General features: G+C 38.4%; 1 protein-coding gene across 3 annotated transcripts in view; it reads left to right on the top strand.

Moving 5' to 3' along the window:
* TIPRL (TOR signaling pathway regulator) overlaps positions 1–26,508 on the top strand; it is a 71,047-nt gene that overhangs the window by 5,110 nt on the left and 39,429 nt on the right. For 2 of the 3 annotated variants that reach the window (XM_059884804.1, NM_001079615.2), the window contains 4 exons: positions 2,861–2,980; positions 3,695–3,874; positions 4,626–4,725; positions 15,165–15,296. In XM_059884804.1, coding sequence (XP_059740787.1) covers positions 2,967–2,980; positions 3,695–3,874; positions 4,626–4,725; positions 15,165–15,296 — 426 coding nt within the window. In that variant the 5' untranslated portion in view covers positions 2,861–2,966. The remainder of the gene's footprint in view (positions 1–2,860; positions 2,981–3,694; positions 3,875–4,625; positions 4,726–15,164; positions 15,297–26,508) is intronic. The other variant, XM_005203402.5, reaches the window with a different exon arrangement.

Here is a 26,508-nt window from a genome sequence, read left to right as displayed (position 1 = left end):
ATGTTCTTAGGTTCATACATGCCGTCACAGATTGCAGAGTTTTCTACTTTTAAAGGCTGCATAATATTCCGTTGTATATATAAACCATATTTTCTTTTCTCTCTTTTTTTAAAATAATATTTTCGCTGTCTGTCATGTCTATGGCATTTGCATGGGAGTATTGATCTTTCTAGTATTTGTTATTTTCTATTTCCTAATAACAAAAGAATAAATTTTACTTAAATTTATGATGAAAATTAATGGTATCAGGTATCACCCTAAAGATGTGCAACTTAAAATGTTAGATCACTGGTATGTGCTTATATACATAAACACAGAGATCTGATGAATAAACAGTGAGCCTGATTTTTTTCCTTACTGTTGTATCATAAGCATTTTTCAACATTATTATATTCTCCTTTTAAATATTTTTAATGATTCTGTAATGTTTTATCATTTGGATAGACAGTTGTTTGTGTGCTCAGTCGCTTGGTCATGTCTGTCTTGTGACTCCCTGGACTGTAACCTGCCAGGCTCCTCTGTTCAAGGAATTTTCCAGGCAAGAATATTGGAGTGGATTGCCATTTCTACCCCAGGGGAATCTTCCTGACCCAGGGATCGAACCCGTGTCTCTTACATCTCCTGCATTGGCAGGTGGATTCTTTACCACTGCACCATCTGGGAAACCCAGACAACAGTTTACATAACTATTTATTTCCTTATCATTAGATTGTTTCTTTATTGTTATAAATGAGATGATTATGAGTATTAATGTACGTAGTTTTTTCTTCCCTGCATTAGGGATTATTTCTTTATTACAGATTTCCCAAAGCTGATATTTTGAGTCAAAGAATATAAATTTGATTAAATTCTTGGTACTTTTTTTTCTTAATTTTTGCCCCAGGGTGGAATGTAAATTGACATAGTTCTTCTGAAAATCTAAGTGAGCAAGTGCTGGTTTCCCTCAGTGGGTGTATTTGCTTTTTTCATTATCACCTTTTAAAGCTTGCAACAAGTTGAGAATTTTACTGGCAAAGGTGTTTTCCTATAAGAAATAGCAGCTTTAATTTTTTAGTGTTTTTTTCTTTGTTTCATAGCCAAAATTAATATAATTGTTATGTGAGAACAGAAAATTCAGCAGAGATAGGAAGCCTATGGAAACATGGGGCTGTGGTACATTAACTTCTCTTCTGGGCAGTCATGGTAAAATTAGAACCCATCTTCATTCTTAAAAGTGGTGAGGCTTTGATGATCCAGGAATGAAATAGATGTTTCTACTATCAATATTTTTTACATTAAAAGTTTAAATAATTTGTTTATGCATAGTTTTTACAATATTTGATTGGTATGTCTAATTGGGAATAGATTTAAAGCAACTGGAAAGAGGATAATTGTGGTCTTGGGATATACATAGATCTTTGTTAGCTTTATGTAAAAATACATTCTGTAATATATTGTTTCACCTTACCTAACCTGTATAGCTATATAGCTTTCAAAAATCTGGAAGTCTTAAAAAAGGAAAAAAAAAGAAAACCTGATCTGCTAAAGTAGCTGTCATATACCACTTGCACTAAAATCCTGTGCTTTGTTCAGGATCCATTAGAACTTCATTCAAAGCATTTTTAAACTTTGGACTCTATTGCATACTTTATAACTGTATTAGAAATGTAAGGAAGGAGAAAAGATCCCTACAGTCTCTTTGCCCTAATAAATGAATTATTATTATTTTTCCTGTTCTCTTTTTATTCATTATGCAGTTTAAAGATGTGTGCTTGTTTGCTTTTTCCAGCCTTTGATAGGTTAAAACAAAATAAAAAGGGATCAGGGTGTTTCAGGGGCAGATACCTACATTCTAGAGCAGCTAGAGGTATAAACCCTCGAACTTGAGGACCTTGTCTTAACAAGTTTGTTAAATATGATGATCTTTGATCAGTAGGAAAAGATGAAATAACATTTTAAAGTTTTTGTTTGTGAACAAAGTACCTAATACTTTTTGAAAATTTTCTGAAAGCAATAAAATTTAAAAATTGATATAAAAGATAATTAGAAAATTGCTTCCATGGAGCCTCTGTGTTAGTTATGCTTTCAGGTTGCAAGGAAAAGAGAATCCCTGCCCCACCCCTCAGCCCCCTTCCCATCCCTGTCCACCTCGGTTGCCTTGAGTGATGAGAATTTAATAGTACATGAAGAAATAATTAAACACAGGATTTAGCTCAGAAAATGAACAGTTCTTATGACCAAAACAACTATAGATGTTTCTAATCTTATTATCCTTATTTTTCAGTTTCTCCTTTGCTCTGTCTGCTTCTCTGGCTGTTACTTAAAGTGTTCACTCTCCCCTCCTCTCTACCTCATGGTTCTGTGTCATGCCATATCTCTTGGTTTGTGCTTTATTTAACTGTCATCCAAACTTATGAAAAGAGGGATCAGAATAAATTTAATTGGCCGTTATTCAATTCAGCATGACTGTATTGGGCAGAGTTCTCAGGCTAAAATTCAGGGGTTCCTGCCAGCCCATAGATAATTGCCGTTGTTTGAGAAGCTGAACTTCCATCCCTAAACTGAATGTCCTGTTTGTAACTGAGGTGATAGGGTTATAAGGCATGGTAACCTATACATAAAGGGCTTCCCTGGTGGCTCAATGGTAAAGGATTCACCTACCAATGCAAGAGACACAGATTCAATCCCTGGGTCAGAAAGATCCCCTGGAGAAGGAAGTGGCAACCCACTCCAGTATTGTTGTCTGGGAAATGCCAGAGACAGAGGACTCTGGTAGGCAAAAGAGTCAGACATAACAACTAAACAACAACAACAAAAAACCTATACGTAGAGTTACTTTTTCCAGAAGTAACTAGTAGCCACTTAAAAATCTTTAAAACAGGGCTTACAAACTCAGCTTTCTAAAGAGTCAAGGGGACTGGTGAACCAGCAAGCTCATACCCCACGTAAAGAGAGAAGCCTCTACTCTGTTCCAGCCAGTTGGTGTCATGTGGAAATACAGGTGCAGTATTGGCCAAATCTTCCTTTTTATTTTCCAAAGAGAAACCGAAAGTCCAGATTTCTCAAAAATCTCTCCATTTTTATTGGCAACTCGATAATTTCGCCAGTTATTTCAAATATTAAAAAAGTATTCTGTGTAGGCTAGTCGTAACATATCTGTGAGTTAATAATTTGTGATCTTGGCCTCATAGTAGGTCTAATATAACTTTCTTGTGTAATAAGACTAGCCAGGTGAGGTCCAAGTTTTTATAAAGCAGGCCAGTATAATGGAAAGAGGCCTAGTTTTACCACTTACTAGCTCTGTGATTTCAGTTAGCTACTTAAGTTCTCTGAGCCTTTCTTAGCTCACAGGATAGTTTTGAGGCTCAGATTCAATTATCTCAGACTTTGATCATCCTACCTTAAATGGTACCCTTCCATTGCTTTGCTTCAATTTTCGTGTATCACTTATTACTAGCTGACATTATATTATGTATTTTTTGTACATTTGTTTATTACTTATCTTGTTATTTAGCCCACTACCTAGTACAGGCCAAAAAGGTATACACAAAGACAATGGATGATGAAAGCATTTATAGACTTCACAACTGTATCATCTTATTAAATCATATTATTTAACTCACTTAGGAGTAGAAGGTATTCTGTGGAGATCAGAAGGAAACAAGAGTGCCAACAGTGATATAAAATAATCCTCCTGCCTTTTGATTACGCATAGGTTAGCTGATGAATTGCATATGCCGTCTCTCCCCGAAATGATGTTTGGAGACAATGTTTTAAGAATCCAGCATGGCTCTGGCTTTGGAATTGAGTTCAATGCTACAGATGCATTAAGATGTGTGAACAACTACCAAGGAATGCTTAAAGTAGCCTGTGCTGAAGAGTGGCAGGAAAGCAGGTGAGAACCTGGGCAGTTAGGGGTTGAAATAGAAAAGAGTTGAAAAAGTATTCAGTTGTGATATTTTATTAGAATGAAGGGCTAGTGTTATTATTAAATTTGATAGTTGAATCTAGAGTTCATTTTTCTCATTGATAAAAGAGATCAATTACCCCCTTTTTAGTACTTCTTGAGTTAAATTGAATGATAGTTGAGGTGAGCTATGGAAGCTTTAGTTTTTTGAGCTTTCAGTGTTCTTTAGTGAAGACACATTACACTGTATACTTTAATGTTCCTGTTTTTGAAGAAAAATGTTTGCTTATGATTTGCATTGAAAATCTAAGGAGGATTGAAATCAAGAAAAATGAAAAATGTATTTTATTTTGTAATCAAATCGAGAGTTATTTATTTTGTTCCTGTTATGTATTAGGTTCTTTGAAAAAAGTATAAACCTTTAAAACCATGTCCTTAGGCAGTATACAGATTAACTGGGGAGACTACATTATCAATTCATGAATAACAGGTTAAATAACAATACATGTACAGAAAAGCTAAGAAAGATCTTATATTAGTGAATTTTGACAAGTATATGTGTTTATTAATAGGATACTTTATATTATGTATAGAATGTAATTTGGTGTGATGCGTGAATACTACAGTCCAGGGGGTCACAAAAGAGTTGGACATGACTTATCAGCTAAACAACAAAATGAATACAGATGTTCTATATTCTACCTCACTGAATCTGATCCTTCTCATTTTGGTATTTGAGGACGGAGGGCGAACACTCTAAAGAGGTTATTAAACCGTATGATTGGACCTATACAACGGATTATAAGGGAACATTACTTGGAGAATCACTTAAGTTAAAGGTAAATCTTATTTTTTGCTTTTATAAATCATTGATTGCTTTGGATAGTCTCAATATTAAAGCTTCCTAGTAATGGGTTATTTTATGCTGCTACTTTCATCCTACTTACTTTGTATTGTGGGAGGCTTTAGAACCTATTGTGAGGGAATTTTGCTCATTGATTATCAGCACAAAATAAAAGAAGGCCATAGTGGAACAATTTTTATTAAAAATATGGTTGTAGTAGTTGGCAGATTGCCTTAATGTTATTATGTAATATCAAGAAGCATTAAAATGTATTGTCCTTGGTGTACTGTATTAGGTGTTTTAGACAAACCCTGCTTGCTAGTAGCTTGCAGTTTTACAGATAAACGGATATGTGGGCAGGGAGGAATTTTGGTCAGACAACTGGGATTATTTTTCTCTCTGCACTGTGTGTGAATCAGGTATGACTTTAGGCAAGTTATTTAATCTGTCTGATTCTATTTTATAAGTAAATTGGATAAACAGAAATATCTACCTTATAGCAGAATTTTGATATAAAATTATCTGTGGGAGTTTTCAGTGAATTCTGAAACTCTGTATTGATTTTAAACTGCATCTGTATAAGACCTGCTTAAGAAGAGATTCACTTCATGGTAAATGACACTAGGAATGTGGAACCGGCAGGCCTCGTATTGGGAGCTTAGCTACATAGAGTCATGGATACAGCAGAGTACAGACAAATAATCCCTCCACTACAGTCTAATGGGGGAGGAAGGTTATTCTAGTCTGTTAATACTTTATAGATTAATATTCCCTCTTTTCATTCCTGATTGAAAAACTTTTCAAAGTGTGTAGACCGTTTGCTGTTTCATTGCAGAAAGTGAGGAAATGAGAATTTGTTTTCCCTTATGCAATACTGATGACTTTCTTTGTGGGAGACAGGAGTGTGAGAGCAGTAGGAGGTGAAAGGCATATGCTCAGTGCTCTTCATTGGCACTTCACCCTGTCATCTGATTTGTCCTAAGGTGTTGCTGACAAATGTCAGTATGATCAACCACTCATTAGTGGTCAGGAGCTGAGGCTTTGGCAGACCTTAGTTCAAATCTCAGCACCAGTACTTAACAGCTTGGAAAAGCAATTTAATCTTTGCTAAGCCTTTGGGCTTCCCTGATAGATAGCTCAATTGGTAAAGGATCTGCCTGCAATGCAGGAGACCCCAGTTCGATTTTTGAGTCAGGAAGATCCGCCGGAGAAGGGATAGGCTACCCACTCCAGTATTCTTGGGCTTCCCTTGTGGCTCAGCTGGTAAAGAATCTGCCTGCGATGTGGGAGACCTGGGTTCCCTCCCTGGGTTGGGAAGATCCAGTATTCTGGCCTGGAGAATTCCAGGAGATCACAAAGAGTTGGACACAACTGAGCACCTTTCATTTTCACTTTCAAGCCTTTGGTAAACTAAGGATAATACCAGTTGTGATGTAGTAAAGAATATATGTATTAAGTGTTTATAGCACAGTGTCTGTTAACACAATTAGATCTTAATAGCAGCTGCTATTATTATAGTATCATATTTCAAATGTCAAGTTAATATTATTGAAATACCAAAAATAAAAGTAGATACATTGTCTAAATAGTATTTATCTCTTGCTTTATGATCTAAATAGAGTTGATAAATGTGTTCCTTTGTTGCCTTAAAAAATAGTGACTATTTTCCAGGTAAAATTGTTAGGACTTTGTTGCTTAACTCTCAAAATAATCTTGTTAGATAGGCATTATTCTCATTTTGTAGATGAAGAGAAATGGGTTCAAGATCTTTAAGTGTGTATCTCTTAGTAGGGTAACACTGATGCTAGAGCTTATTGTTAAGCACATTTGTTACATGCGGAAGATCACTTTCATAGGAACATATTTTACATTTAACTTTCTTTTAATACCTAAGGATTTTTTGACCTATAATATATATATTTTTGACCTGTAATATTATTTGAGATTTTTAATTATTTAATCCTTCAGCTGTTCCTCAGAACACTTATTCAGAAGCCCTAGTATATATAGGAAGTGTATGCCAGTGTAGGAGAAGGTATTTTATATGTATAGTAAGAATATCAGAGAATGAGGCATTAGAATGAAGCCTTTCCTTTGCCCTTAAATTTTTGCTTTTTAGTTGCTGGTGGCTTCTGGTGTGTGTGTATATTTAATGTTTTCTCACTCTTCAGATTGTTTAACCCATTACCCTCAGTTGTATCATGGTGTAATAGGAGAGAGAGCCAGTCACGGAGTAATACTGACCTTGCTGGATTCATACCCAGCCTTGTCATTTGTTGTCTGGGCTACCATGGGCACTTCTCTTAGATTATGGTATGAGGATATTATGAGAAAACAGGTCAAATGCATAATATGTACCTGGCCCATAGTAACCTATCAACATTTGGCTGTTTTTTTTTTTTCTTTCCTATAAAATAAATGGGCTTCCTTGATAGCTCAGTTGGTAAAGAATCTGCCTGCAATGCAGGAGACCCCAGTTTGATTCCTGGGTCAGGAAGATCCACTGGAGAAGGGATGGGCTACCCACTCCAGTATTCTTGGGCTTCCCTTGTGGCTCAGCTGATAAAGAATCCGCCTGCAATGTGGGAGACCTGGGTTTGATCCCTAGGTTGGGAAGATCCCCTGGAGAAGGGAAAGGCTACCGACTCAAGTATTCTGGCCTGGAGAAATCCATGGACTATATAGTCATGGGGTTGCAAGGAGTTGGACATGACTGAGCAACTTTCACTTATTAAATAAATAAATTGGATATACAGGAAGATAGAAGTACAAGGTTGCCTCTTCTATTGATACTGTGTTTTAGGAATAAAACATGCTTAGTGTGCATGCATTTTAAAAAGTTTTTTTTTTTTTTTAAAGCACATTGGAACATTTGCCCAGTTATTTTAGTATGATTCAGTATCTTAAATTTTCTTTTTCTTTTTTCCTTTTGATAAAAATGTATATAACATAAAACTACTATCTTAGTTATTTTCAAGCATATTAATTAGTGTTAAAGTATATTCATGCTGTTGTGCCACCAATCTCCAGAACTTCCTTTTTAAAAACTGAAAATCTATACCTATTGAACATGAATTTCTCCATTTCTTCCTTCTTCAGCACCTGGCAACTGCCATTCTCCTTTCTGTTATTGTGAATTTGACTACTTTAGATACCTCATGTAAGTGGAACCATACATTGCCTTTTTGTGGCTGGCTTGTGTCACTTAGCATAATGTCCTCAAGGCTTATCCATGTTGTGGCATGTGTCAGACTTCGCATCCTTTTTAGGGCTGGATGATATTCCATTGCATGTATACACATTTTGTTCTTCCATTCACTTCCTCTTGACTATGGTGAATAGTGCTGCTATGAACATAGGTGTGCAAATATCTCTTCAGAATTCCGCTTTCATTTCTTCGAGTGTATACCCAGAAGTGGAATTGCTAGATCACATGGTAATAATTCTATTTTTAATTTTCTGAGGAACCTCTGTACGATTTTCCATAGCAGCTATACGTTTCACATTCTACCAGCAGTGTGTGAGAGGTTTTGATTTGCATTTCCCTAATGACTTGTGATGCTGAGCATCTTTTCATATGCTTTTTGGCCATTTGTATATAATCTTTAATATTTTGAGCTTTAAAAGTAAATTAAGTGGGAGGGTGGGGGTAACGTGCTGACACAAACATTGGAAATGAGTGGAGTTTGTAAGATAAAAGGCAAGAAGAACATATATAAATACTGTAGGCTTCTTTATAGTTGTTTACCACAGAAGTGTAGGTTAACAATTCTGATACTGTTTTAGTTTTGCAAGATGAAAAAGTTTTAGAGATCTGTCTGACAACAATGTGAATATAATTAACACTATTGAACTGTACACTTATAAATGATTTACATGGTAGATTTCTTGTTACTCATTTTTTCTCACCAGCAATTAAATAAAGTTAAACACAGTTATCATGTAACCCAGCAATTTCACTCCTAGGTATACACTCAAGAGAGAAAACTATATATCCACATAAAAACTTATATGCAAATATTCATAGCTGCATTACTCATAATAGCTAAAATGTGAAAACTACCCAGATGTTCATCATTGGATAAGCAAAACTGGTATATCTAGACAGTGAAATATTATTTAGTCTTGAAAAAGAAACAAAACAGTGATACATACCTTGGAAATGCTATGCCAAGTGAAAGAAGCCAGACACAAAGTTACACGTATATGATTCCAGAAGGATTTGCAAAACAAATCTATAAAAAAAAATTAGAGTAGTGGCTTCCAGGAACTGTGGGAAGTGGGGAATGGAGAGAGACTGCTAGTGGGTATGACAGTTTCTTTTTGGGGTGATGATATGTTCTGGAATTAGGTAATAGGGATGTCTACACAGTCTTGTGAACATACTAAAAACCAGTGAATTATAGTATGGGAGTTGTATCTCTTTTTCTTTTTAAAGAAAGAAATCACCATAAAACATAGCAGTTTCATGGTATTTCCTAATGGGATGTACATACACACACACACTATTTTCAATAATTTTTGAAAAGGAAATTTAACATTGGGTTCTTAACATTTGCTATTAATTAACTTTATATGATAAATATGAAAGTATTTATATCAAGTAATTTCCCTATTATAAACCTTCATCTGATGTGAGAGATAGAGAGACGTTCACTTGAAAGATGTGACCAAGACTTACTTTTCTTGCAAGGTATCAAGAATATTTTTAGCTTGAATATTTGTACATTTTTAAGCCTTTGAAAATTGTGAAATAACTTATAAAAGTTCATGAAATATGAAAATACAGTTTAATGTAACCACAGAGTAAAAGAAATAGAAGATTGTCATCACCCCCTGCACCCCCAGCAGGATTTGCCTGATCACAATTCTGTTTGAAAAGTATGTCCTAGTTTCTTTTGATATGTTCAACCTTAATTTTATTTCCTTGAAATAAAACTAGTGTACCTTGTTGTTTATAGCTTGGGCCTCGTTATTTTCAGCATTTAGAGTCTCTAGTGTCTTTTATTGTCTTATTTCTGTTGGTTCTGATTTACGGTGTCTAGACTCCTAATAAATCAGTACCAACAAATCACTGCAGATGGTGACTGCAGCCATGAAATTAAAGACGCTTACTCCTTGGAAGGAAAGTTATGTCCAACCTAGATAGCATATTCAAAAGCAGAGACATTACTTTGCCAACAAAGGTCTGTCTAGTCAAGGCTATGGTTTTTCCCGTGGTCATGTATGGATGTCATAGTTGGACTGTGAAGAAAGCTGAGCACTGAAGAACTGATGCTTTTGAACTGTGGTGTTGGAGAAGACTCTTGAGAGTCCCTTGGATTGCAAGGAGATCCAGCCAGTCCATTCTAAAGGAGATCAGCCCTGGGATTTCTTTGGAGGGAATGATGCTAAAGCTGAAACTCCAGTACTTTGGCCACCTCATGTGAAGAGTTGACTCATTGGAAAAGACTCTGATGCTGGGAGGGATTGGGGGCAGGAAGAGAAGGGGACGACAGAGGATGAGATGGCTGGATGGCATCACTGACTTGATGGACGTGAGTCTGAGTGAACTCCGGGAGTTGGTGATGGACAGGGAGGCCTGGTGTGCTGCGATTCATGGGGTCGCAAAGAGTCGGACACGACTGAGCGGCTGAACTGAACTGACTCCTAATATACCTTATTTTCTTTGAATCCTAGGATGATGATATTTTCCTCCACAGAGGATTTTTGTTTATTTCTCATAAGCTACTAAGGGCATTCATAGTCAAGGCCATAGGTCTGCAATCTGTTTATGTAAAGGATCAGATAGTAAATATTACAGGCTTTGAGGACCATAGAGTTATGTTGCAGTTACTCAGCTGTGCTGTTGTAGTTGAAAGCAGCCATAGACAATATGCAAACAAGTAGGCACAGCTGTGTTTCAACAAATGTTTTTTATGGACATGGAAATTTGCATTTCATATAGTTTTTTATTCATGAAATATTAAAAAAAATTTTCCCCACAGTCATTTGAAAAAATGTGAAAATGATTCTTAGCTTGCATTCATACAAAACTAAGTAGCAAACCACATTGGCCTGAAGTCTTAGTTTGCTAACCTCTTTTATGGGATCAGAGCTTGAGGTTTCAGTTCAGTTCACTTCAGTTGCTCAGTTGTGTCCAGCTCTTTGTGACCCCATGGACTGAAACACACCAGGCCTCCCTGTCCATCACCAACTCCCAGAGCTTGCTCAAACCCATGTCCATCGAGTCGGTGATGCCATCCAGCCATCTCATCCTCTGTCGTCCCCTTCTCCTCCTGCCCTCAGTCTTTCCCAGCATCAGTCTTTTCCAATGAGTCAGTTCTTCGCATCAGGTGGCCAAAGTATTGGAGTTTCAGCTTCAGCATCAGTCCTTCCAATGAATATCCAGGACTGATTTCCTTTAGGATGGACCGGTTTGATCTTCTTGCAGTCCAAGGGACTCTCAAGAGTCTTCTTCAACACTACAGTTCAAAAGCATCAATTCTTCGGCACTCAACTTTCTTTATAGTCCAACTCTCACATCCATACATGACTACTGTAAAAACCATAGCTTTGAGTATATAGACCTTTGTTGGCAAAGTGATGTCTCTGCTTTTTAATGTTCTGTCTAGGTTGGTCATAGCTTTTCTTTCAATGAGTAAGCATCTTTTAATTTCATGGCAGCAGTCACCATCTGCAGTGATTTTGGAGCCCCCAAAAATAAAGTCTCTCATGTTTCCACTGTTTCCCTTTCTACTTGCCATAAAGTGATAGGACTGGATGCCGTGATCTTAGTTTTCTAAATGTTGTTTTAAGCCAACTTTTTCACTCTCCTCTTTCACTTTCATCAAGAGGCTCATTAGTTCCTCTTCACTTTTTGCCATAAGGGTGGTGTCATCTGCATATCTGAGGTTATTGATATTTCTCCCAGCAATCTTGATTCCAGCTTGTGCTTCATTCAGCCGGAATTTCACTTGATGTACTCTGCATATAAGTTAAATAAGCAGGGTGACAATATACAGCCTTGATGTACTCCTTTCCTGATTTGGAACCAGTCTGTTTTCCATGTCCAGTTCAAACTGTTGCTTCTTGACCTGCATACAGATTTCTCAGGAGGCAGGTAAGGTGGTTTGATATTCCCATCACTTTAAGAATTTTCCACACTTCGTTGTGATCCACACAGTCAAAGGTTTTCGCTTAGTCAATAAAGCGGAAGTAGATGTTCTTCTGAAATTCTCTTGCTTTGTCTATGATCCAGTGGATATTGGCAATTTGATTTCTGGTTCCTCTGCCTTTTCTAAATCCAGCTTGAACATCTGGAAGTTCATGGTTCATGTACTATTAAAGCCTGTCTTGCAAAATTTTGAGCATTACTTTGCTAACGTGTGAGATGAATGCAACTGTGCTATAGTTTGAACATTCTTTGCCATTGCTTTTTGGGATTGGAATGAAAACTGACCTTTTCCAGTCCTGTGGCCACTGCTGAGTTTTCCACATTTGCTGGCATATTGAGTGCAGCACCTTAACAGCATCATCTTTGAGGATTTGAAATAGCTGAACTGGAATTCCATCACCTCTGCTAGCTTTGTTCGTAGTGATGCTTCCTAAGGCCCACTTGACTTCACATTCTAGGATGTCTGGCTCTAGGTGAGTGATCACACCATCCTGGATGTTTGGGTCATGAAGATCTTTTTTGTATAGTTCTTCAGTGTATTCTGAAGAAGGAAATGGCAACCCACTCCAGTATTCTTGCCTGGAAAATCCCATGGACGGAGGAGCCTGGTAGGCTACAGTCCATGGGGTCGCAAAGAGTCGGACACGACTGAACGACTTCACTTCACTTCACTTCAGTGTATTCTTGCCACGTCTTCTTAGTATCTTCAGCTTCTGTTGTGTCCATGCCATTTCTTTTATTGTGCCCATCTTTGCATGAAATGTTCCCTTGGTATCTCTAATTTTCTTGAAGAGATCTCTAGTCTTTCCCATTGTTTTCCTCTGTTTCTTTGCATTGATCACTGAGGAAGGCTTTCTTATCTCTCCTTGCTATTCTTTGGAATTCTGCATTCAAATGGGTATATCTTTCCTTTTCTCCTTTGCCTTTAGCTTAGTGGGCCTGTAATATAAGAAGTTGTGGATCCACTGTAGTACTTTGAGATGTCTTTGCAAAACTGGGAGCAGGGCAAGGAATTCTCCAAGGCCTCTGCTCCTGGTGAAGACTGAACAGTGTCACTTTTCTGGACTCCAGTCCTCTTCCAGATCTCAGTCCAGTCCTTCTTCACTTCATTGGCTGTATAATGCTTTTAAGAAGTTTTTTTTTTTTTTTTTTTCATCCCGCTTTTTAAATTGCCTTTAGCTTACTTGGGCTTCCCTAATAGCTCAGTTGGTTAAGAATCTGCCTGCAATGCAGGAGACCCCAATTCGATTCCTGGGTCAGGAAGATCCGCTGGAGAAGGGATAGGCTACCCACTCTACTACTCTTGGGCTTCCCTTGTGGCTTAGCTGGTAAAGAATCCGCCTGCAATGTGGGAGACCTGGGTTTGATCCCTAGGTTGGGAAGATCCCCTGGAGAAGGGAAAGGCTACCCACTCCAGTAATCTGGCCTGGAGAATTCCATGGACTGTGTAGTTGATAGGCTCACAAAGAGTCTGACACAAGTGAGCGACTTTCACTTTTACCTTTCACTTTCAGCAAGAAAGTTTGTCTAGATTATTTATTTTGACAATGCCAGAAGCCAGAAATGTTCAGTATCTCTTAAGTTTAACTGTTTTACCTCTTCAGATGCTTGAGTTTAGAGAGGAGATAAGTGGAGTTGAGGAAGAAAAAAGGCTGAGATATATAAAGTTTTAAACATATTTTTCCTTATTAATGAAGAAAATAGTATATAGCTAAGCTAAATATAATGAATTTCCCTAATCCACGTGTTATCTAATTATTTTTTGTCTTTCTGTTTCAAACATTTTATGAGAACTCACTTGGCAAACGGATGGATTCATGTTCACCAATCACTTACTGAAGGCTTATTTGAAATATTAGTGAAATGGCCATTTACTAACGAGATGTAATGGTTAATTTTTGGAAATCAGATGTATCTATAAGGAGGATCTTTCAAATGTGTTCCTTTGAACTAAAACTAAATAAAAAGTAAGGAATTAAAAGTTGTATTTATTTAATACTAACTAAAGTTTTATGCTCTTAGGCGGTCCTAGAGGCACGGACCTTTGTCTTAAATAGATCACAAACATGCAGGTGATGCAAGGCACTGGTCATATGCCCTAAATCCTATCCCTACCCCTCACCGTCCTTCCGCCCCCTTTAGTTTCACCTCCATTGTGGTCTCATGTCTGCTGGATGTTGAAATAAAATTGTAGAGAGCTAAAATATCATCTCTAAGTAAACATGGAAGAACTATGGACATTTTTTTCACCTCTTGGGAATCAAACTGCCAGATTCTTTCATAGCACCCTTTCCTCCTCTGCATTACTTAACAGGGAGCTAAAACCATTTTCCTACAAAGTCTGTGTAATCACTTAGACATCCATTGTCATATTTTTCTAATTCTTATCCAGTTTTCTGAAGCTACTCTAAATTTCTTAATTCTGTCCTTGAATGAAAAAAAAATGACCTATTCACAGCTTCTAAGTAAAGTACAATAATAGCTACCATATACCAAATACTTATAGTTTGGCAGGCATTGCTTTGTTGTGTTTATTCATGATACAGCTTTTTTAAAGAGTTGAAAAGCTGAACATTTTATAGTAAAAATGAATGTAGTATTGAATAGTACCACAAAACATACTTTCATGTTACGTTAGGAGATACTTGGATTTAGTGAATTACTGACGTGACCCACCTTGAGATTGTTGGTGCTTTTGTTGGGTTTTATATGTTTGTGTCTTGTAGCTGTAAAATAATACTTAGAAAAAAATATAGCCAGTATCTTCTAAAGCTCTTTGGAATGCTAGGAGTTTCCCTTAAAATTTCTCTAAAGTTCTTATTTATCTCAATATTTAAAACACTTTTGTTTGTAGACTTGGAGATAGATCTAAACTATGTAACATCATTCTTATAGGAAAGATTTTTTTTAAGTTGCAAAAAATGTCTTATAAGTAGACTTTTATAGCACCAAACTGCTTTGAACTTCTATGATAGTAGTAGTTTATTCTTCACATTGACTAATTTTCAGATAGTTAATTTTCTCATAGTCACAATAGAGCAGTTGATTTTACTGTGTCCTATTTCATGATTTGAATGAGATGATGAATTTTGACTGTATGTGTTGTGAAGCTATAATATTGGACATTTTCTGTTTTTCAGGGACAAGGAATATATCTCATGTTGTGTGTCTACCTATAAAATCAAAATTTAGAACCATGCTCTGGGTATGCAGAAAACATTGGTAGGAAAACTGTTTAATTTTTTTTTATGTGCCCATTCTTAAATTTTTTCTTTCAGGTTGTACCTACAACAGATCATATAGATACAGAGAAATTGAAAGCCAGAGAACAGATTAAGTTTTTCGAAGAAGTTCTCCTATTTGAGGATGAACTTCATGATCATGGAGTTTCAAGCCTGAGTGTGAAAATTGTGAGTATTGTGAATTTGTTTAAAATTAACTTCTTTCATTTTTGCTATTGGTTAGAAATATGACTCACTTCAAATCACAGTGTTAACATGATGTCATGTAGAGTTTCACTTGAGTCTAGGATACATCTTATTAACATCCATTATAAAATTCACAAGTCTTAGCATATCGCTAAGACTTTAGCAAAGCATTTTTTTTTTTGTAGTTTAGCAAAGCATTTTTTTTTGTAGGCCCTTCTAGTTACTTTGTGGTTTGTTTATTGTTTAATTTGAATGAAAATTATAGCTTAATTTCCTTTTGTTAATGAAGTTTCTTTTTTATCATCTATTTGTTTTTGGCTGTGCTGCATTTTTGTTGCTTCACACAGGCTTTTCTGTGGCTTTTCTGGTGAGTGAGGGCTGCTCTCTGCTGTGGTGCATGGTGGCTTCTCTTGCTGCAGAGTGCAGGCTTCAGGCGTACGGGCTTCAGTGGTCGCAGCTTGTGGGCTCTAGAGTGCAGGCTTAGTAGTTGTGGCACAAGGGCTTTTTTAAACAACAAAACTAATGTATTTATTTTAATTGGAGGATAATTACTTTACAGTATTTTGATGATTTTTGCCATACATCAGCATGAGTTGGCCATAGTGTCGGCTGCATGTGTCCCCCCCGCCTCCCCCCATTTTGAACCCTGCTTCCACTTCCCTCCCCACCCTATTCCCAGGGCACTGACGTTGGGTACCCTGCTTCATTCATCAAACTTGCATTGCTTATACGTTTTATATATGGCACTATATATGTTTTAATGCTATTCTCTCAAATCATCCCACCCACTCCTTCTCTTACTGAGGCCAAAAGTCTGGTCTTTACCTCTCTGTTTCCTTTGCTGCCCTGCATGTAGGATCGTTGGTACCATCTTTCTAAATTCCATATATATGCATTAATATACAATATTTGTCTTTCTTCTTCTGACTTACTTCACTCTGTATAATAGGCTCTAGGTTCATCCACCTCATTAGAACTGACTCAAATGTGTTCCTTTTTATAGCTGAGTAATATTCCATTGTGTCTGTGTACCACAACTTCCTTATCCATTCATCTGCTGATGGATGTCTAGGTTGCTTCCATGTCCTAGCTATTGTAAATAGTGCTGCAGTGAACACCGGGGTACATGTGTCTCTTTCACTTCTGGTTTCCTCGGGGTATATGCCCCGCAGTGGGGTTGCTGGGTCATATGGCAGTTCCATTCTTGGTTTTTTAAGGAATCTCCACACTGTTCTCCATAGTGGATGTACCAGTTTGCATTCCCACCAACAGTGTAAGAGGATTCCCTTTTCTCTATACCCTCTCCCGGAGAAGGCAATGGGACCCCACTCCGGCACTCTTGCCTGGAAAATCCCATGGACGGAGGAACTTGGTGGGCCACAGTCCATGGGGTCACTAAGAGTCAGACAAGACTCAGTGACTTCACTCTCACTTTTCACTTCTATGCATTGGAGAAGGAAATAGCAACCCACTCCAGTGTTCTTGCCTGGAGAATCCCAGGGATGGGGGAGCCTGGTGGGCTGCCGTCTCTGGGGTCGCACAGAGTCGGACACGACTGAAGTGACTTAGCAGCAGCAGCACACCCTCTCCAGCATTTATTGTTTGTAGACTTTTTGATGATGGCTGGAACATAAAATTAACTGGACCAAAAAGAAGGCTGAGTGCCAAAGAATTAACATTTTTGAATTGTGGTGCTGGAGAAGACTCTTGAGAGTTCCTTGGACAGCAGGGAGATCAAGCCAGTCAATCCTAAAGGAAATCAACCCTGAATATTCATTGGAAGGGCTGATGCTGAAGCTCCAATACTTTGGCCACCTGATGCAAAGAGCTGACTCATTGGAAAGGACCCTAATGCTGGAAAAGATTGAGGGCAAGAGGAGAAGGAGGTAACAGAGGATGAGATGGTTGGATGGCATCACTGACTCAATGGAGATGAGTTTGAGCAAATTCAGGGAAATAGTGAAGTATAGAAGAGCCTGTCGTGCTGCAGTCAATGGGATCACAAAGAGTTGGATATGACTTAGTGACTGAAAAACAGCAACAGTAATTCTAACTGGTGTGAGATAATACCTTATTGTGGTTTTGATTTACATTTCTCTAATAATGAGTGATGTTGAACATGAGTGATGTTTATTAGCTATCTGTCTTCTTTGGAGAAATGTCTGTTTAGGTCTTTTGCCCACTTTTTGATTGGGTTGTTTGTTTTTCTGGTATTGAGCTACATGAGCTGCTTGTATATTTTGGAAATTAATTCTTTGTCAGTTTCGTTTGCTATTGTTTTCTCCCATTATGAGGGCTGTCTTTTCACTTTGTTTATAGTTTTCTTTGTTGTGCAAAAGCTTTTATGTTAGGTCCCATTTGTTAATTTTTGTTATTATTTTCATTACTTTGGGAGGTGGGTCACAGAGGATCTTGCTGTGATTTATGTTGGAGATGGTTCTATGTTTTCCTCTAAGAGTTTTATAGTCTCTGGTCCACATTTAGGTCTTTAATCCATTTCGAGTATATTTTTGTGTGTGGTGTCAGAAAGTGTTCTACTTTTATTTTTTTACATGTAGTTGACCAGTTTTCCCAGTACCACTTGTTGAAGAGACTGTCTTTTCTCCATTTTATATTTTTTAATTCTTTATCAAAGATTAGGTGTCCATAGATGCATGGATTTATCTCCAACCTTTCTATTTTGATTTATATTTTCTGTCTTTGTGTCAGTACCATACTGTCTTGATGACTGTAGCTTTGTAGTATAGTCTGAAGTCAGAAAGGTTGATTCCTCTATTTCCATTATTCTTTCTCAAGATTGCTCTGGCCATTTGGGGTCTTTTGGGCACATGGGCTTTAGTTGCTCCATGGTGTGTGAAATCTCCTCAGCTAGGGATCAACCCCATGTCCTCTGCTTTGGCAGGTGGATTCCTATCTACTGTACCACCAGGGAAGTCATATATCTTAACTTTTACATTTCTGAATTAAAATGTTTATAGTTTCCCTTCTTGTGCAGAAGCTTTTAATTTTAATTAGGTCCCTTTTATTTATTTTTGCTTTTATTTCCAATATTCTGGGAGGTGAGTCATAGAGGATCCTGCTGTGGTTTATGTCAGAGAGTGTTTTGCCTATGTTTTCCTCTAGGAGTTTTATAGTTTCTGGTCTTACATTTAGATCTTTAATCCATTTCGAGTTATTTTTGTGTATGGTGTTAGAAAGTGTTCTAGTTTCATTCTCTTGCAAGTGGTTGACCAGTTTTCCCAGCACCACTTGTTAAAGAGATTGTCTTTTCTCTGTTGTATATTCTTGCCTCCTTTGTCAAAGATAAGGTGTCCATAGATGCATGGATTTATCTCTGGGCTTTCTATTTTGTTCCATTGGTCTATATTTCTGTCTTTGTGCCAGTACCATACTGTCTTGATGACTGTGGCTTTATAGTAGAGACTGAAGTCAGGAGGGTTGATTCCTCCAGTTCCATTCTTCTTTCTCAAGATTGCTTTGGCTATTTGAAGTTTTTGTATTTCCATACAAATTGTGAAATTATTTGTTCTAGCTCTGTGAAAAATAACCATTGGTAGCTTGATAGGGATTGCATTGAATCTATAGATTGCTTTGGGTAATATACTCATTTTCACTATATTGATTCTTCTGATCCATGGACACGGTATATTTCTCCATCTGTTAGTGTCCTCTTTGATTTCTTTCACCAGTGTTTTATAGTTTTCTATATATAGGTCTTTTGTTTCTTTAGGTAAATATATTCCTAAGTATTCTTTTCATTGAAATGGTGAATGGAATTGTTTCCTTAATTTCTCTTTCTGTTTTCTCATTGTTATTGTATAGAAATGCAAGGGATTTCTGTGTGTTGATTTTATATCCTGCAACTTTACTATATTCATTGATTAGCTCTAGTAATTTTCTGGTGGAGTCTTTAGGGTATTCTATGTAGAGGATCATGTTATGTGCAAACAGTGAGAGTTTTACTTCTTCTTTTCCAATCTGGATACCTTTTGTTTCTTTTTCTGCTCTGATTGCTGTGGCCAAAACTTCCAAAACTATGTTGAATTGTAGTGGTGAGAGTGGGCACCCTTGTCTTGTTCCTGACTTTAGGGGAAATGCTTTCAATTTTTCACCATTGAGGATAATATTTGCTGTGGGTTTATCATATATAGCTTTTATTATGTTGAGGTATGTTCCTTCTATTCCTGCTTTCTGCAGGGTTTTTATCATAAATGGATGTTGAATTTTGTCAAAGGCTTTCTCTGTATATATTGAGATAATCATGTGGTTTTTATTTTTCAATTTGTTAATGTGGTGTATTTCATTGATTGATTTGTGGATATTGAAGAATCCTTGCATCCCTGGGATAAAGCCCACTTGGTCATGATGTGTAATCTTTTTACTATGTTGGTGGATTCTGTTTGCTAGGATTTTGTTAAGGACTTTTGCATCCATGTTCCCTGGTGGCTCATACGGTAAAGCATCTGCCTGCAGTGCAGGAGACCCGGGTTCGATCCCTGGGTGGGGAAGATCCCCTGGAGAAGGAAATGGCAACACACTCCAGTACTCTTGCCTGGAAAATTCCATGGACTGAGGAGCCTGGTAGGCTACAGTCCATGGGATTGCAAAGAGTTGGACACGACTGAGTGGCTTGCTTCAGTTTCATCAGTGATACTGGCCTGTAGTTTTCTTTTTTTTGTGGCATCTTTGTCTGGTTTTGGTATTAGGGTGATGGTGGCCTCATAGAATGAGTTTGGAAGTTTACCTTCCTCTGCAATTTTCTGGAAGAGTTAGCTCTTCTCTAAATTTTTGGTAGAATTCAGCTGTGAAATTGTTTGGTCCTTGACTTTTGTTGGCTGGAAGATTTCTGATTACAGGTTTGATTTCTGTGCTTGTGATGGTCTGTTAAGATTTTCTGTTTCTTCCTGGTTCAGTTTTGAAAAGTTGTACTTTTCTAAGAATTTGTCCATTTCTTCCAAGTTGTCCATTTTATGGCATATAATTGCTGTTAATAGTCTTTTACAATCCTTTGTATTTCTGTGTTGTCTGTTGTGATCTCTCCATTTTCATTTCTAATTTTGTTGATTTGATATTTCTCCCTTTGTTTCTTAATGAGTCTAGCTAAAGGTTTGTCAGTTTTATTTATCTTCTCAAAGAACCAGCTTTTGGCTTTGTTGATTTTTGCTATGGTCTCTTTTGTTCCTTTTGCATTTATTTCTGCTCTAATTTTTAAGATCGCTTTCCTTCTACTAACCCTGGTGTTCTTCATTTCTTTCTTTTCTAGTTACTTTAGGTGTAGAGTTAGGTTATTTATTTGACTTTTTTCTTGTTTCTTGAGGTAAGCCTGTATTGCTATGAACCTTCCCCTTAGCACTGCTTTTACAGTGTCCCATAGGTTTTGGGTTGTTGTGTTTTCATTTTCGTTTGTTTCTATGCATATTTTGATTTCTTCTGTGATTTGTTGCTTATTCAGCAGTATGTTGTTCAGCCTCCATATGCTGGAATTTTTAATAGTTTTTCTCCTGTAATTGAGATCTAATCTTACTGCATTGTGGTCAGAAAAGATGCTTGGAATGATTTCAACTTTTTTGAATTTACCAAGGCTAGATTTATGGCCCAGGATGTGGTCTATTCTGAAGAAGGTTCCGTGTGCACTTGAGAAAAAGGTGAAATTCATTGTTTTGGAGTGAAATGTCCTATAGGTATCAATTAGGTCTAACTGGTCTATTGTATCATTTAAAGTTTGTGTTTTCTTGTTAATTTTCTGTTTAGTTGATCTATCCATAGGTGTGATAGTCTCCCACTATTATTGTGTTATTGTTAATTTCCCCTTTCATACTTGTTAGCATTAGTCTTACATATTGTGGTGCTCCTATGTTGGGTGCATATATATTTATAATTTTTATATCTTCTTCTTGGATTGATCCTTTCATCATTATGTAGTACCCATTTTTGTGTCTTTTCACAGCCTTTGTTTTAAAGTCTATTTTATCTGATATGAGTATTGCTACTCCTGCTTTCTTTTGGTCTCTATTCGCATGGAATATCTTTTTCCAGCCCTTCACTTTCAGTCTGTATGTGTCCCTTGTTTCAAGGTGGGTCTCTTGTAGACAACATATATAGGGGTCTTGTTTTTGTATCCATTCAGCCAGTCTTTTTCTTTTGGTTGGGGCATTCAACCCATTTACATTTAAGATAATTATTGATAAGTATGATCCCCTTGCCATTTACTTTATTGTTTTTGGTTCGAGTTTATACGCTCTTTCTGTGTCTCCTGTCTAGAGAAGATCCTTTAGCATTTGTTGGAGAGCTGGTTTGGTGGTGCTGAATTCTCTCAGCTTTTGCTTGTCTGTAAAGTTTTTGATTTTTCCTTCATATTTGAATGAGATCCTTGCTGGGTACATTAATCTGGGGTGTAGGTTATTTTCTTTCATCACTTTAAGTATGTCTTGCCATTCCCTCCTGGCCTGAAGAGTTTCTGTTGAAAGATCAGCTGTTATCCTTATGGGCATCCCCTTGTGTGTTATTTGTTGTTTTTCCTTTGCAGCTTTTAATATTTGTTCTTTGTGTTTGATCTTTGTTAATTTGATTAATATGTGTCTTGGGGTGTTTCGGCTTGGATTTATCCTGTTTGGGACTCTCTGGGTTTCTTGGACTTGGGTGATTATTTCCTTTCCCATTTTAGGGAAGTTTTCAACTATTACCTCCTCAAGTATTTTCTCATGGTCTTTATTTTTGTTGTCTTCTGGACTCCTATGATTCGAATGTTGGAGCGTTTATCATTGTCCCAGAGGTCTCTGAGGTTGTCCTCATTTCTTTGAAATCTTTTTTCTTCTCTATTTCATTTATTTCTGCCATTCTATCTTCTACCTCACTTATCCTATCTTCTGCCTCCGTTATTCTACTGTTGGTTCCCTCCAGAGTGTTTATGATCTCATTTATTGCATTATTCATTATATATTGACTCTTTTTTATTTTTTCTAGTGAACCAGTGAAGTTGCTCAGTCATGTCTGACTCTTTGCCATCCCATGGACTGTAGCATACCAGGCTCCTTCATCCATGGAATTTTCCAGACAAGAGTATTGGAGTGGGTTGCCATTTTCTTCTCCAGGGGATCTTCCTGACCCAGGGATCGAAAACCCAGGTCTCCTGCATTGCAGGCAGATGCTTTACTGTCTGAGCCACCTTTAAACCTTTCTTGTATCTTCTTGATTCTTGTCTCCAGGCTATTTATCTGTAACTCCAATTTGTTTTCAAGATTTTTGATCATTTTCACTATCATTATTTGGAATTCTTGATCAGGTAGATTCCCTAACTCTTCCTCTTTTGTTTGGTTTGGTGGGCATTTATCCTGTTCCTTTACCTGCTAGGTATTTCTCTGCCTTTTCATCTTGTTTATATTGCTGTGTTTGGGGTGGCCTTTCTGTATTCTGGCAGTTTGTGGTTCCTTTTTACTGTGGAGTTTCCTCGCTGTGGGTTGGGTTGGACGGGTGGCTTGTGAGGATTTCCTGGTTAGGGAAGCTTGTGTCGGTGTTCTGGTGGGTGGAGCTGGATTTCTTCTCTGGGGTGCAGTGAAGTGTGCAGTAATGAGTTTGAGTTGTCAGTGGGTTTGGTGTGACTTTGGGCAGCTTGTATATTGAAGCTCAGGGCTATGTTCCTGTGTTTCTGGAGAATTTGCATGGTATGTCTTGCTGTGGAGCTTTTTGGCCGTTGGGTGGTGCTTGGTTTCAGTGTAGGCATGGAGGCGTTTGATGAGCTCCTATCGATTAATGTTCCTGGTATTCAGGAGTTCTATGGTGTTCTCAGGATTTGGACTTAAGCCTCCTGCCTCTGGTTTTCAGTCTTATTCTTACAGTAGCCTCAAGACTTCTCCATCTATGTGGCACCAATGATAAAACATTTAGGTTAATGATGAAAAGTTTCTCCACAGTGAGGGACACCTGGAGAGGTTCACAGAGTTACATGGAGAAAAAAAGAGGGAGGAGGGAGATAGAGGTGACCAGGAGGAGAACAGGGGGAATCAAAAGGGGCAAGAACAAGCTCGCCAGTAATCACTTCCCTATGTACCCTCCACAGTCTGGATCCCTCAGAGATGTTCACAGTGTTACACAGAGAAGAGAAGAGGGAGGAAGGAGACAGAGGTGGCCAGAGGGCTAAAGGGGGAATCAAAAGGAGAGAGACAGATCCAGCCAGTAATCAGTTCCCTAAGTGTTTTCTGCAGCCTGGAACACACAAAGAGATTCACAGATGTGGGTAGAGAAGAGAAGGGGGAGGGAGGAGATAGAGGTGACCTGGTGGAGAAAAAGGAGAGTCAAAAGGTGGAGAGAGCAATCAGGCCGGTGATCTCGCTCCCAAGTAAAAATGGGTACTGAAGATTGGGTTCTTATAGGTACAAAGTTGATAACAAATACCAAGAAGCAAAAATTAAATATCTAGAGTAGAGGTTAGATTCTCAAAAATACAATATTAAAAAAAAACACGACAAAGTCACAAAAATTATAAAATATATATATATATATATATGAAGTTTGCTTTAAAAATAGGGTCTTTTTTTTGGCAACGTAATAGTAGGTTATAAAAATGAAAACTAAAGGAGTAATAAGGGACTTAAAATAAAATTTTTTTTTTTTTTCAATTTAAAAAATGGTAGTAGTAAAAATATATTTAGGACTTTCTCTGGAGCTGTTGTGGACAGTGTGGGGTCAGTTCATTTTCAGATAGTTCCTTGATCCAGCTTATACTTCTCAAGATCTATAGGCCCTTTTCTATGTAGTTGGTGCTAACTACAGGGTTTTAATCTGTTGCACCTGTCACTTCCAAAGCGGTTCCCTCTGTTTATTTTAGCTTCTTCTGTTTACTGGTCTCTTCAGTGTCTAATTTCCACCCTGACACAAGGGGGGTGGTGGTGGTCACTTTTTTTAGGCTCACTTGTTCAGTTGTGCTTTGGGGAGGGAGGAACACTACAAACAAATATCACTGGGGTGTGTGGGGAGTGCTTGCAATGTCTTGGCCGCACTGGTTTTGCCCCTGCTCACAGCGTGTGTGCTTTCCCAATCTACACTGTTCAGGCTCTAGGTTGCTCTGATGGGGAACTGTCTGAGGCAGGCCCAGGGTTGCATGCAGTCCCCAGGTCTAAGCTGCTCAGGTTCAGGTTCTCGGGTACTCTACAAAGGTGCAGACTTGGTTGGGCCTTTTGGCATTTTGTGCCCTTCCCAGGTCTGAGCAGCTCAGGTGACCAGGTGCTTGGCGAGTGCAGTCACCCCCAGTTGAAGGCTGCGACTTAATGCATACCCTGTCCCTGGCGCTCGGTATTCTGGGTGTATAACAGGCGCGCCTTCTCAGGTGTGCCATGTGTCTCTTCTGGGGAGCTGATCTCTGGCTGCGACCCTCCTGGCGGATGTCGACCATCCAGAATCCCAAGAAGTCTTGGTTGGCAACGATGTCTGCTTGCAGTTTGGTAGATGATACCTCTCTGGGGCCGCGATTGCCCCCTTCCAGCTCTGGCTGCCCTCGCCTGCCTATCTCTGGCGGGGGATGGGCCGGTCCGCAGCCGGCTAGTTCTGCTCGGTCCTTTGTTCTGAGCGGGCCTGGCAGGGTCTTCAGTTCAGTTTAGTCCCTCAGTTGTGTCCGACACTTTGCGAACCCATGAATCGCAGCACGCCAGGCCTCCCTGTCCATCACTAACTCCTGGAGTTCACCCAAACTCATGTCCATTGAGTCAGTGATGCCATCCAGCCATCTCATCCTCTGTCGTCCCCTTCTTCTCCTGCCCTCAATCCCTCCCAGCATCAGAGTCTTTTCCAATGAGTCAACTCTTGCATGAGGTGGCCAAAGAAATGGAGTTTCAGCTTTAGCATCAGTCCTTTCAATGAACACCCAGGACTAATCTCCTTTAGAATGGACTGGTTGGATCCCCTTGCAGTCCAAGGGACTTTCAAGAGTCTTCTCCAACACCACAGTTCAAAAGCATCAATTTTTCAGCTCTCAGCTTTCTTCACAGACCAACTCTCACATCCATACATGACCACTGGAAAAACCATAGCCTTGACTAGATGGACCTTTGTTGGCAAAGTAATGTCTCTGCTTTTGAATATGCTATCTAGGTTGGTTATAATTTCCTTCCAAGGAGTAAGCGTCTTTTACTTTCATGGCTGCAATCACCATCTGCAGTGATTTTGGCACCCCAAAAAATAAAGTCTGACAGTGTTTCCACTGTTTCCCCATCTATTTCCCATGAAGTGATGGGACCAGATGCCATGATCTTAGTTTTCTGAATGTTGAGCTTTAAGCCAACTTTTTCACTCTCCTCTTTCACTTTCATCAAGAGGCTTTTGAGTTCCTCTTCACTTTCTGCCATAAGGGTGGTGTCATCTGCATATCTGAGGTTATTGATATTTCTCCCGGCAATCTTGATTCCAGCTTGTGCTTCTTCCAGCCCAGCGTTTCTCATAATGTACGCTGCATATGCAGGGTGACAATATACAGCCTTGACGTACTCCTTTTCCTATTTGGAACCAGTGTGTTGTTCCATGTCCAATTCTAACTGTTGCTTCCTGACCTACATACAGGTTTCTCAAGAGGCAGGTCTGGTGATCTGGTATTCCTATCTCTTTCAGAATTTTCCACAGTTTATTGTGATCCACACAGTCAAAGGCTTTGGCATAGTCAATAAAGCAGAAATAGATGTTTTTCTGGAACTCTCTTGCTTTTTCCATGATCCAGCGGATGTTGGCAATTTGATCTCTGGTTCTTCTGCCTTTTCTAAAACCAGCTTGAATATCTGGAAGTCCACAGTTCATGTATTGCTGAAGCCTGGCTTGGAGAATATTGAGCATGACTTTACTAGCGTGTGAGATGAGTGCAATTGTGTGGTAGTTTGAGCATTCTTTGGCATTGCCTTTCTTTGGGATTGGAATGAAAACTGACCTTTCCAGTCCAGTGGCCACTGCTGAGAACTGGAATTCCATTACCTCCACTAGCTTTGTTCGTAGTGATGCTTTCTAAGGCCCACTTGACTTCCCATTCCAGGATGTCTGGCTCTAGGTGAGTGATCACACCATTGTGGTTATCTGGGTCATGAAGATCTTTTTTGTACAGTTCTTCTGTGTATTCTTGCCACCTTTTCTTAATATCTTCTGCTTCTGTTAGGTCCATAGCTATCCCACAGTCTGGGTTGCTATCTCAAGCTAGTTCCCTCAGATTGCCCTCGGGGCA

This window comes from Bos taurus, chromosome 3 (genome assembly GCF_002263795.3).
Source record: "Bos taurus isolate L1 Dominette 01449 registration number 42190680 breed Hereford chromosome 3, ARS-UCD2.0, whole genome shotgun sequence".
NCBI lineage: Eukaryota > Metazoa > Chordata > Mammalia > Artiodactyla > Bovidae > Bos > Bos taurus.
Note: the sequence above shows the minus strand (reverse complement) of the source record. Positions and strands in the feature narration are given on the sequence as shown.